The sequence below is a fragment of the Habropoda laboriosa genome, unplaced genomic scaffold (genome assembly GCF_001263275.1).
Source record: "Habropoda laboriosa isolate 0110345459 unplaced genomic scaffold, ASM126327v1 scaffold107, whole genome shotgun sequence".
NCBI lineage: Eukaryota > Metazoa > Arthropoda > Insecta > Hymenoptera > Apidae > Habropoda > Habropoda laboriosa.
The window spans coordinates 94980-107188 of record NW_017100249.1 but is presented as its reverse complement, the minus strand read 5'-3'; the positions used below and the strand labels follow the sequence as shown (position 1 = coordinate 107188).

General features: G+C 36.1%; 3 protein-coding genes across 3 annotated transcripts in view; 1 reads left to right on the top strand and 2 right to left on the bottom strand.

Annotated features, from left to right (window-relative positions):
• LOC108572170 overlaps positions 1 to 7264 on the top strand; it is a 24188-nt gene extending 16924 nt beyond the window's left edge. Inside the window, exons 12-22 of the mRNA XM_017934368.1 lie at positions 77 to 240; positions 933 to 1080; positions 1544 to 1658; positions 5403 to 5462; positions 5665 to 5792; positions 5865 to 6005; positions 6089 to 6293; positions 6461 to 6609; positions 6691 to 6906; positions 7006 to 7107; positions 7181 to 7264. Coding sequence (XP_017789857.1) covers positions 77 to 240; positions 933 to 1080; positions 1544 to 1658; positions 5403 to 5462; positions 5665 to 5792; positions 5865 to 6005; positions 6089 to 6293; positions 6461 to 6609; positions 6691 to 6906; positions 7006 to 7107; positions 7181 to 7264 — 1512 coding nt within the window. The remainder of the gene's footprint in view (positions 1 to 76; positions 241 to 932; positions 1081 to 1543; positions 1659 to 5402; positions 5463 to 5664; positions 5793 to 5864; positions 6006 to 6088; positions 6294 to 6460; positions 6610 to 6690; positions 6907 to 7005; positions 7108 to 7180) is intronic.
• An 835-nt stretch (positions 7265 to 8099) lies between these two features.
• On the bottom strand, positions 8100 to 9690 carry LOC108572197 (inner centromere protein A-like). The gene is made up of 4 exons (XM_017934396.1): positions 9056 to 9690; positions 8509 to 8927; positions 8302 to 8442; positions 8100 to 8215 (listed from the first exon to the last, which is right to left on the bottom strand). Exons 1-4 carry the CDS (start codon positions 9688 to 9690, stop codon positions 8100 to 8102), a joined length of 1311 nt encoding a protein of 436 aa, XP_017789885.1.
• A 626-nt stretch (positions 9691 to 10316) lies between these two features.
• On the bottom strand, positions 10317 to 11928 carry LOC108572180. Its single transcript, XM_017934380.1, has 4 exons — positions 11586 to 11928; positions 11140 to 11502; positions 10749 to 11052; positions 10317 to 10661 (listed from the first exon to the last, which is right to left on the bottom strand). Exons 1-4 carry the CDS (start codon positions 11718 to 11720, stop codon positions 10402 to 10404), a joined length of 1062 nt encoding a protein of 353 aa, XP_017789869.1. The 5' UTR covers positions 11721 to 11928; the 3' UTR covers positions 10317 to 10401.
• Positions 11929 to 12209: the final 281 nt, after the last annotated feature.

Genomic DNA, 12209 nt, shown 5'->3' with positions numbered 1-12209 from the left:
ATTGATTTTCTTCTGCTTTTTAGTTAGTCCTAAGTATTATCAGTGATTAGAAATTGAATGGCTGTGATTGTTTCAGGGAAAAATCCATGCAGTGCACATGGCAGCGCGAGAGGGGAACCTGAGGGATCTACAGAGCGCCCTAGATCGTCGTAAATTTGCAGTTGCGAGAGATGGATCATCGCCTCACAATGCTACACCCCTTCACGTAGCAGTAGTATTTGGAAACACCACTATTATCAGGTGCGCGAATATACAATACAACTCCACAAAATCCAAAAATTATTAATATACAAAATATAAAAATTAAATTAAATATAAATGAACATACCGAGTATCCATAAAGTATCACAGTTAAAATCAGAATATTCTTCTAAAAAAATTAACGCAAAAAATCTATAATATTCTGGTTCTCCTCCAATTAAATCAAATTTTAATTTATTCAAATTAAAATTGCTTATGCAGCATGTGAAAGAGGTTGGATAATTTATTCTGATAGAATATAAAACACGATACTTTCATGAGTTGGCAAGCCTGTCTAAAGTGATTAAAAATTAAAAAACAGGAAATGTCAGTGCACTGTATGTCATTTTTTCGATCATGCGCATTTCCAACACATGCTTCTTCGTTAAACATATTAATTATACAGTACTACTCGCTTATTACTATTTTTTATCAGAAGATTAATCTTCAGAGGAGTAGATCAGATACAGAAGTTATTATACAAATTAAATTGTTCTCCATAATAAGACGCGAGGACAATGATGAGTATAAAAAGGGTATACCTTGCGATTATGATCGTGAAGCTCGTGGAATTCCCGTTTATAGTTGGAAATTAAAGGCAGAGAACGAAAATAACTTGTCTTGTCAGATTCCAATCAAGCTTTATCGATTCTTGAGCCTTCAGCTTGGTTAATCATTTATATTTTCCTTAGATATCTGGCAGGCAGGTTTCCAGAAACTGCTCACGCAATCGATCTCGATGGACGAACCCCTTTACACTATGCGGCCACCCTCGCAGACAACGGCCATTATTACAATCTTCTTCTTCACCTGGGTGCCAATCCTTTAGTTCAGGACAAAGTGAGTTCATTTCGATCAACGGACAGTTATTTTCGATAGAAATTAAGTGTGGTAAGATAGACAGTAAATAGAATAATTTTAATTAATGATAAATCAAGATGATACTTTCTAATTGGAAAAATTTTCATAATTTTCAAGAAATATTTCCTCGTCCATTTAAAAATTAGGTTTTGAGTTATGTTATCACCGAAAGCTCAATTTACGATTTTTAGTCTTTTTGACTGAAAAAATAGAAATTAATTTTAATAATTTTATCCAGTGATAGTCGAATTGATACTTTTGAATTGGGAAAATATTTACTCGTCAATTTTTTCAATTATGAATATATGGCAAAGTTAAATCGAAAGCTCGGTTGATCGTGATAATAAATTTAAAGCGATCGAGTTTAGCATTAAAATATAATAGGCTGCATAAATTGATGGAAATTAGCATCGATGTATTTTCAACTTTATTATTCACGTAGTTCGGAGAAAAGGCGGAGTATTACAAGCAAAATCAAACCGAATTCTCTCACAAATCGCTGCTTCGCGATTTCGGGGCTAACGAGAAGCTCGCAGACGAGATGCTAACGGACAAAGGTATTTCATTCGAATGAGGCACTCACGAGCACGATCGACCACGATGATCGTTCAAAGCACCATCAAACATCTCACTTTACGTTTTTACCTTCGATACATGGAAGTCTAATCCAAACCAACCTCCTGATAAATATGGCCGCGTGAATTTATTTTTTATAACAAATACCACCACGTTGCTTTTTCACACGTGTTAGTTTTACCATCGTGTAGCAAAACTCATCACGAATTAGATAATCTGATGATTAAAATAGTTGTTCCACGAGATTGGACGTAATTGACAATTGAATACGAACTTTTGACCCTTCAAATTTTAACTTAACCTGTTTATAAAAATTTTAAGTAACTGAACTCAATGAAATTAAAAGTAAGATAGATATTCTGCGATATTGAAAGAAAAAAAAAGGAAAGTCAAGGAAAAATTGCTCAGGTTTCAAAGGGTTAACTCGAGCCAGAATTTTATGAAATTTTCCAGAATAAAGATAATTAGAAATACTAGAATATAGTAATCTATTATACTTAGAAGTACATAGATCATTATTTCCATCATTTCTAGTCATCTTGACAACAAAATGACAAAGTCGATCTCATATAGATCATTCTATCCATCACTTCTAATCACCTGGATGGCAAGACGACAAAGTTGATCTCATGTAGATCATTATACCCATCACTTCCAATCGTCTCAATACTCAAGTTTCAAAGGGATAACTCAAAGATCAGAATCCCACAAATTTTCCAGAATCAAACAAATGAAAAATAACATAACCTCCATAGATCATTACTCCCATCACTTCTAATCACCCTGATGACAAAATTTCCCCATTAATATATACGCGGCTGTTCACGTTTCCACTTCTATCATCCGGACATTCTCTCTCTCTCTCTCTCTCTCTCTCTGGTTGCGGCGGCAAACAGTTCCTGGAGGCGACACGTTCTCCGCGCGACGAGACATAACCGAACCAGAGACCCTAGCCACCTTGGAGAGGTGTTTCCGTCTTCTAATCGGCGTAAAGCACGGTATGACACCAAAATCACCTGGGAACTCCGGTACACTGATCGGTCGTTGCCTGAAACGGCCTATATTCGATCGTATCAAGCACCGTGTGACACGCATGGACCACAATCTCTTTGATGTGATCTGGCCTGCTTTAAAGAAATACGGTAACCCAAATTACAGCAGCAAAGCGAGCAGCGCTTATTCGACAATGAGCAACCTCGATGAAGACGAAACTTTATCCATAGTAGCACCCGATTACGAAAGCTACACCGTCTTCTCCGAGTTCTTCGATCCGCTAATCAGAGACATTCACTGCGTAACAGCCAGTGGAGATCTTCCCGATCATCCACCGGCAAAATTTTTCTACGAAGAAGAAGACAGCGAAGAAACAGCTGACACGGTGGACGAAATAGTCATCTCGACGATCGAAGCCTACGATCTAGATCCTCTAGTTAAATACGTTCAAGCCGCGGTGATAGAGTGTTGTAGAAACCTCGAGAATTACACATTTCCCTTGACTCTAACGGTGAACCAATTGGAAGAGGTAGAACGTGTGATTACCAACGAACTGATGAGCCAGGAGATCTCAGGGATGATGGCTGAAGGTAGCAGCGAGGACGAGCCAGGAACTTACTTCACTCTCAATGAGATCCTGGATCAGCCTAGTCCGATCAGAGCTCAATTGGCTGCCAGTGGTCTGCTCTTGCCGATTACAGATTTTGAAATACACGATGACAGACGTTTTCATGGTAGACACTGGCCATATGGACGAGGAGTTTACGTGGCCTCTGCGGGAGATCTAGCTGCCTGGGTGAACGTGCAGGATCATCTGAGGGTGATCTGTAGAACCAGTGACAACAGGCCTGGCCTAATTGGTCGTGCTTACGTGAGGCTGGCCAAGGTAATGGTGATTCTGGATGAAAAATTGAAGTTCAAACGGGACAAGAAGTTAGGCTTCCTGAGTGCACGGCCGCAAGCTATCGGCAACACTCTTAGGTTCAGCGTGATCATCAAGTTCCCAGAGTTGTCGAAGGAGTTCGATCATCTGAAACACTTGTGCGTCGTTCGTGGTTTGAGTATACGTGAAACGACGAGACAGGACACAGTTAGAATCGGCAATCAACAATCTTTGAGCACCACCGAGTTGCAGACTCTTCAAGATTTTTCTAGAGCTGTTCTGAACATTCTGACGTTGGAGAAGGAGCTTACGATCAATAATTCGATGAAGATCGCCAGCTTATTGGCGGGGATTTTTCGCAAAAGAAACAGTGCGAAACGTTTCCAGAATTAACGAGAAAGAAGTGATGAATGAAGTTCGTGAAAGGCTTTATTTTTCATCGTCTATACTCTAAAATGTTTCTATTTCCTAATTTTTACATCGATTTTTCTTCTTCTTCTTCTTCTTCTTTGTTTCTTTTTTTTTTTGTTTTTTGGGTTTTGTTAACGGAATAATACGCTTATACATGGAAACCTTCTGTGATAATTCATGAGCCAATACACACGTTCGACTGTCAATTAATCTTCATAGACTGAAAAATTTAAATAGGAGAGACCATTAGCGTATATCGACAAACAAAAAGGGGAACGTTGGAAAGATGTGTGTGAACGTTATTCTATTTCTCGTGCACCGAGTTACGATATTTAAAATGATTAGCTACTCGGAGGGACGCTGGATTGTTCATTAGGTTAGTAGAATGAACGTTATTGGTACACGGACAGTTGTTATGACGCTTTCAACATGTGTCGCACGACACCATGCTTACGTACCTAAGTGAAATGTGTGTACAGGGTGTTCAACCGGTTGCAGATATTTATGGGGCAATTCTGCAAACCAAAAACCCCCAAAAAATGAAAAATATCGAAATTATATTTGAGGCTTCGTTTTTTACTTAAAAAACAACTTCTCAATTAATTAAAAAATGGGTTAAAATATTCCTTATACCAGGTGAACCTCGAAACACTGATCAGTGTATTCAAGGATATTTTAGTTAATTTTTTAATTGCTTATAATTAATGAACTAAAGTCTCGTAATTTCGTTATTTTGTTGTTTCTTACTTTGGTTTGTAGAATCAATCCTTAAAATTTCTCCCACCATTTATCGAACATCCGGTATGTAGCTGAATCGAGAAAATTGGTCACAGATATTTGATTTGAATTATCGAAGAAGATGGAAACAAAAATGATAAATTCTTAAAAAAAGAGCTTCTTTATGTTTAATGCACGAGATCGATGTTCACACGAAACAGAAATGGCGTAGCACATGTCTTTCCAACTTGATGTATTCAATTTATGATGAACTGTATATTTTTTCTGAATGGTTACTGTACGTAAATTATTATATATAAATGAAACCCTTCACCTGCCACTTCTTATCAGTGTGTGATTCTTTATCGTAACATTCTCGCAGTTATATGTAAACGTACTTTTGCATTTGGAATTCTATGTTGTGGTAAATTTGTTGTATTACTATATGTTTGTGTATGTGTGTGTTTGTTAAACACAGTTTTTCAGAGTGGAGAAATATGCACTATATGTATTCACGATACACCTTTTGTTTGTGCAAACTTTGTTCTCGTTTTTATAGAAAAAAAATGAAATGTACATATTGATGTTACGAATGCATTGCACTTTGATTAGAAAAAAAAAATAGAGAATGAAGAAATTTTAATATTGTATGAAATAAGTGCAATGCGTTTTTGCTAGGTTTATTTCTAACTTGTTAAAATGAAAATAAATCGTTTTTCAGATGACCAGCAGGTTGATATACCGCTGTTTCGAGAAGAAGAAGGTCGTTACTTGGCATCGTGTAAGTTGAGTGAATTGAATCGATGAAAAAAAGGAAATTTCACTGGTCTAATTGAAGTGTGAAATAATTTTCAAATTAAAATCGATTGAAATGTAAAATAATTTCAAAATTAGAACCGATTGAAATGTAAAATAATTTCAAATCGGTGAGTTAACTGGTCCAATTAAAACTTAAAATAATTAAAAAATTAAAATTTTCACAGCTCTCGGCGATCCATTGATCAAAGGTTTAACAGAAGTAGCCAACAACCGTCCAAATGATCCGGTTACTTATCTGGCTACATATTTATACAACTTTGCTAATAAAAGCAAAAGCAGCCCGCAGGAACAGGTAAATTTCATTTTAAACATAATTTGGTAATATAATTTTTGCTACATTAAATACAATTTGAAAATATTTCAGGAACCCAATGTGTTAATTATTCCTGATCGACCCGAAGAGAATATAGAAAACATAGAAAATAAAAATGCGGACGAGGATGCTGGCTATCCTCAAAGTCCAGGTTCCGATGTGCCAGAATCAGCGTTTAGTAATCCTAACAGAGTATGTCAATTCTCGTTACAATCGTTTTTAAAAAAAAAGTAAACTTCTAACCATTAAAATAACAAAAATTCAATTTTCTTTAGGATGAACATGGACAAAGCGTGATCCATTTCGCTGCCGTTCGATCTTACGCGAAAGATGGATTATTCCATCTACTTCAAGAAAGCCAAGTTAACGTTGGTTTCAGAGACGAATTATACAGAACAGCTAGAGACGTCGCAGAACTGGCGAATATTCGAGAAAACGTCGACGAAATTGATCGTTACGTGGCTTACTTAGCAGCAAGAGGTGAAATATGATTTCCATATCAAGTAATAAAAATTTGAAAATCTGTTGTATGATCATATATCAAATTTTGGATTTTTAAATATTTAAAAATCTTCACAGAAAAATTTTCACTATGAATAATTATGCAGAATTATTTTCTTAACAATACATTTGTAATATTCGAACAGGTGAAACTGAGAAATTAGTCGAACTATTATTAGAAGGCTACGACCATATTTTGGATATAGAAGACGAAGGTGTGAACATCGTAGACATTGCTGCTGACAGAGGACGAGAAGCAACCGTACAATTTTTACAATCTATTCCGAATTATGTGGTAAAATGAAACAAACAATGTTACAAGAAATTTTGAAAGAAAATATTAAAACGTCCTGTGTTAAAAAAATAATTATTGCAGACACAACGTGAAGAAGTGCATCAAGAGATTAGAATGGGTAATGTAGCAAAGGTGAAAGAATTGTTGAGTAAAAATAATGGAGGAGGGAAACTATTAGCGATGGGAAAGAACTCGATGAGCAGATGTGCTCTTCACATTGCTGTGCTTCGTGAAAACGAAGAAATGGTTGGATACATTGCGAAAACGTATCCAGAAACTCTACGTATTGGTGACAATGTAACTATTTCCAAACACTTTCACAAAAAAACATTAACATCGTTTTTTATTTTTTTTAAATTGTAAAAGAGGTGATGAATTTTTGTTGTTCCATTTCAGTTGGACAGAACTGCTTTACATTATGCAATGGGTTTACCATTGGTTGAAGAGTTAAGCACTACTCTTATAAAAACGGGTGCAAAACGCATAACTAAAGATTTAGTGAGTAGCTTTCTTGGATTAAAAAAAAAAAACCAAGAATATTAGGATATTAATTTATGTTAAAAATTTGTAGAAATCACGACAACCCTCTTACTATTTTATGAACAAGTCAGATATCGAGAGACTTCAGGAAGAAGAAGACAGTTTGATCCAATAGATCCATTGGAGGATGCTAATTGTTTACTTACACCTTTAAATATTTGTATGTGACGAGTGTGACATACATTGAGAAAGAGCAAACAATGCATTCAATGGAAGTAGAAGAAATAATCATGTGCCACTTTATACGTTCCCTTGTGTATTAGGATTACAGTTTTCAAGCGACCTTTGATACTCTTTTTCTCAAGGTATGTCTGGCGTGACGAGCTAATAGAAAGCACTCTCCTGATCCAGTGTAATAATTACGATTATGCAACGAGCCTACGTCATGTAATATACAGTATTAACAATACAAACAATAAGAGAACTCAGTTTTTTTCATACACGTTTCTTTTCCATTACCTTCAATCAACTTCTTTTTGTTCCCCCTTTTTTGCTTCACTTAACCTATAAACATTCAAGAATCGAGTCGAAGAGAGAATGTTCACCTTGTCGTGTTCAATGACTCAATAAGCTTAAATAATCGATCGAATAATGTTATTCACGATTATCATCAGAAACATATTAATCTGCTAAGTTGATCGTACAAGATAAACGTGAAAAAGTGAAGGTTTAAAAATGAAATCATTCATCAGAATATCTAAGAATATCGTTAGAAATCAATCTAATTATGTGATCATTCAGCACAAGGATAATCTGTCTCCTAAGCCAAGCACACAAATCTCCAATCGAAGGTAAAATATGTAAAGAAACGCTGCGTTTCCGCCTCTCTATAATTCTACCTTGACTCAATATTCAAGAATCGAAACATGCGATAGTTCTTCAAATTCTAGCCATTCGATAAGATAATATCACTAATAAGATACAGTATTTATTTGACTGTTAATCTTTGATTAATTTTGCGTCTTCCTACCAGAGTCCGAAACATCTTCCTGAAAGTCTTCAATGTCGTCAACGATTCGTTGCCAAGGTGTAGGATTCACATAGGCCGGTTTGGCCTTTTGATGAGCTATAACGTGAAGAGAACATTTACGGTAGAATAAATCTTTTATTACACGAGAAGGTTCTTTCCACAAAGAGGTAAAAAGAACTAACGTAAAAGTCCTTGCGTGGCAGGTTTCGGTTTGTTCTTCGCTGTTTTTCGCCACTTCTCATAAGCTTTCGTGCTGTCCTCTAATCTTTTTTTCCTTTCTTCCTCGATCTGTTTTTGTTTTATTTCTTCCTTCTTCTGGCGTGCTACGTAAACATCAAGAATGGTCAAATCTTCATTCGAGGTATAATTGCTACCTTTTTCTTTTTTACCTTTTTCTTCTTCCTTCTTTTTACGAGCCCACTGACGAAGATACAGTGTCTTCACCACAGATGCTTTATCTTCGACCTGTTTCAGTTGCTTCTGCAACTCCATCTCCTTCTCGACCACAGCCTTCTTCCTCTCCTTTTCTTTTTTCTTCCTCTTGGACCACTTCAAGAAATTCTCTCGTTCCCGGGATTCCCTGTCCTCCTTCTCGCGAGCCAGTCTCTCCACCTCTTCTTGTTTCTTCCTCTCCACCTGATCTTCCTCCTCCTTCTTCCGTCGCGCGACTTGCTCCTTCCTTCGAGTCCACTCGGTGTAACTGATTTTCTTCGCGAGATCAGACTCGTTCGACTTGTCCTCCGAAATTCGGATGCTGGATAACGACGAGGTAGAAACTTGCACGATTCGATGTCCGTTGATCGTGTACCTAAACGAAGAGTATTGTTTCGTCGGTTATGAAGAATTAAACATCCAACGAGAAGAATAAGCTTGTCAAACATATTGAAGGATATAAAAGAAACATCAGGATGCTCGTTTACAATTTTCATAGGATACCTCTGCTCCTCAGTGTCGATATCTCGATAAAGCTCGTTGCTACTGTCTGTTTTATGTTCCCTGGCAATTTTACATCGTCTCTCAACTCCGTTCGAGGATCTACACGAGGTCACAGACTTGGAACGTGCAACGCTTGATTGCAAAGACGCAGATGTTCCCGGCGAATTCAGGGAGTAACAGCGATACGTTTCTTGAGCCGAAACTTGATCACCTGCTTGGTTCACGTACGGTGTAGTCAAGTTGTTGTCGATGGACAACGCGGACATCATGTTGTTTATCTTCGCGGAATCACCGCAATTAGCCATGATTTGTCCATCGTCTTTGGAACTGACCTTCACTCGAATTTCAACCTCGTGTTCCACATCCTCGTTATTTAACGTTTCCGCGTAAATTGCCGGATTGATGAACCGTATTTCCGGACCGGATCTCGAGCTCGTAGGCATCCCACCGTAGCAAATCAGTCCATTGCTTCGTGAATTTCCTCTTGGACTATCGTCGGAGATGAAATTTCTCGAGCAATCAGAACTGATTAGTTGTACACCGTTTTTGGTATTATCGTTGCTTCCGGTGTACATTTCATTAGTGTTATCTCCTTGTTTCCAATCGTACCAGCTGTCAACGTCGCTGTCGAGCATTATCGAACGTTCCAAATCCTGATCAGGTAATATATAATGAAGGTTACAAATAGACAAAAGTATATCGAAATTAAAGAAACTCTTCACATATCATTAGCATCCGATTAGTCCTTAGGAGTTCCTTTGGAACTCGCGTGTGCATATTCGTCCATGATCCACGAGGTATTATTGCACTTTTAAGGAACTTTTGTTAGTGATGTTGGAATGGGACTATGTTACAACGTGAAATTTATCGAGAAATTAATTTTGAACTTGGAGGAAGTGTCGCTATTAATTGGAGAGAATGCTCTCTGTTAAGTTTGTTGATGCTAATTCAATAGTTTATATTGATCGGTGCTGTAAATTATTCTGGCAATCGAGAAAAACAGATCACGCTCAATGTTTCTCGATATATTTCGAACAGTCGATTTTAGTATATTTAGTATCGTTTATATTAAAACGAATGGATATCGTGAAAAAAAATTAACAGACAACAATTTTTGTTTTTCGTATTTGTTGGTTTTAGAATATTCATTTACTTTCAAAAATAATTCAAGAATCGTTGAAAAAAATGAGAACTGAATTATTTTTTGAAGGCAATGATACGCAAATAGTTTTATTCGCTAAAGTCTTTATTTGTTCCTTAACTTATTATGTATCCTTATATTAACTTGTGCTTGATCGACGTATCACTTAATTCTTGATTTAAAATAAATCGAGATCTTAGAGAAATTAGCGTTCAGTTGATATGATATTTCGTAAGTTCGACTCGGTCGCATTATTCTGCCGTGTAATCATAAGATACTCTTCTGTGATCTCCTCAGGTTGTATCTTATTGAAGTACGTTTCTCGTTCTTGATGTACATAGTATGTGTCGTCGAAATTGAAGTGCAGTCCGAGTACGATATTCAGTGCAGAAGCGTCATATGCGTGGCAACCGGAATACCGGTATTGTGGTTTCTTATTAAATCGGCAACCTGCTGATTGAGCTCCTATAACAAGCGCCAATTATGTAGATATTAATATTAATTATATTTGAATATATAATGCACGAAGGAAAATAATTCTGACACACATACCAATGGGACATATACAATCTCTTGTCAGCGCACATTGAACCCATGGCAACATTACTTTCTCTCTAATTTCTTTAACATTTCTAATTACTAAGTGTGATGCTCTTATTAAAGGGAGAAAGAAGAAACTTTCTGCAGAAACGTGAAAATATTCATACATCTTTGGATGTGTTAAAGAGCTAATTGCATGCCTTGTAGGCCAAGTTAAAATTCCAGATTTTGGTAAAAGATACTTTGAAATGTCTGAAGAATTCAAGCGCACATTTGAATCCATGTACAATATGTTTCCTAATGTGTTTAAAGCTGTCTATAACATGCACAAAAACATAATGAAATAGAAAGATTCTTTGTTTTTAATGATCATACTCTAAAATATTACTAAAGATTTAGTTACCTGAATAACTAAAGGTCTATAAACATGCAGTCTATCATCTTCAACATGGGCTGGAAATGGACTTATATCGAAATGAATCACATTACACTTTGTAGAATTACAAGCTGTTCTAATGTTTTGCAAAGAATCATCATTTAATCCAACACTATAAATGATAATACTGTTATTTGGCAAAAAGTGACTGACATTTCTCACAAACCCATAAATGTGTTGTTCATTTCCAGGCCTTATAAGAGACACAACAGTCACATTTTGGGATTTAAGACTAAATGGTGTTGTGCTTGTTTGTCCATTGAGACCAAGCATTGCAAGATACTTGGAATCTGTTACTAAGCGTTTTTCTTCAACATCTTTTAAATTCTCCTGTAAAAATAACATGGCAAAATTAAAAACATTTTCATTAATAATAAAAACTGGTCTGATATAAATAATATAAGAATATTTACTTGGAAGTTTCGTAATTGCTTGTGTGTTTCTGTCACCAGAGTTTGAATGGAAGGTCGTTGATTGCTGAAAGCAATAAAAATAATGCTGCTCCCTGCTATGCAGATAAGCAACAATAGCAGGCCCTTGGTACGCATCTCTCATCATTTAATCGGATTTATATTCAATTTTTAGACGACAATTAGGTTGATACATTACGTTAGAAACATTACGCATAGGTTATACGATGTCCATGACATGACTAATTCTTGTAAAACATACTATTTTAACTAGAATGCATCGCTAACCGATAAGCATCAAGGAGTATTAACAGATAGATATGATGAGTCCATTTCAAACATTCGATAATTTAAACCTTCTAATAGATTAGATTAAACCCTTTTCTTGATAACAAAACACTGTCAGTGAGCTAGCAGACGCCGCATTTTTAGGAACATTTTAGTCGAGTGGTAGCTCTGTATTATGGCACTGAAACCGCATAATTGCATTTTCAGACCGCAATATGTTAAAATATTTAATCTAAATGAAACAAGTGCTTGTTAATTTTTTTACAGGACGTAATTTTACTTTCAGATATGTGCAACATGTTTTACTAAACAAAAATAATTCAAACTGATTCAAAAATA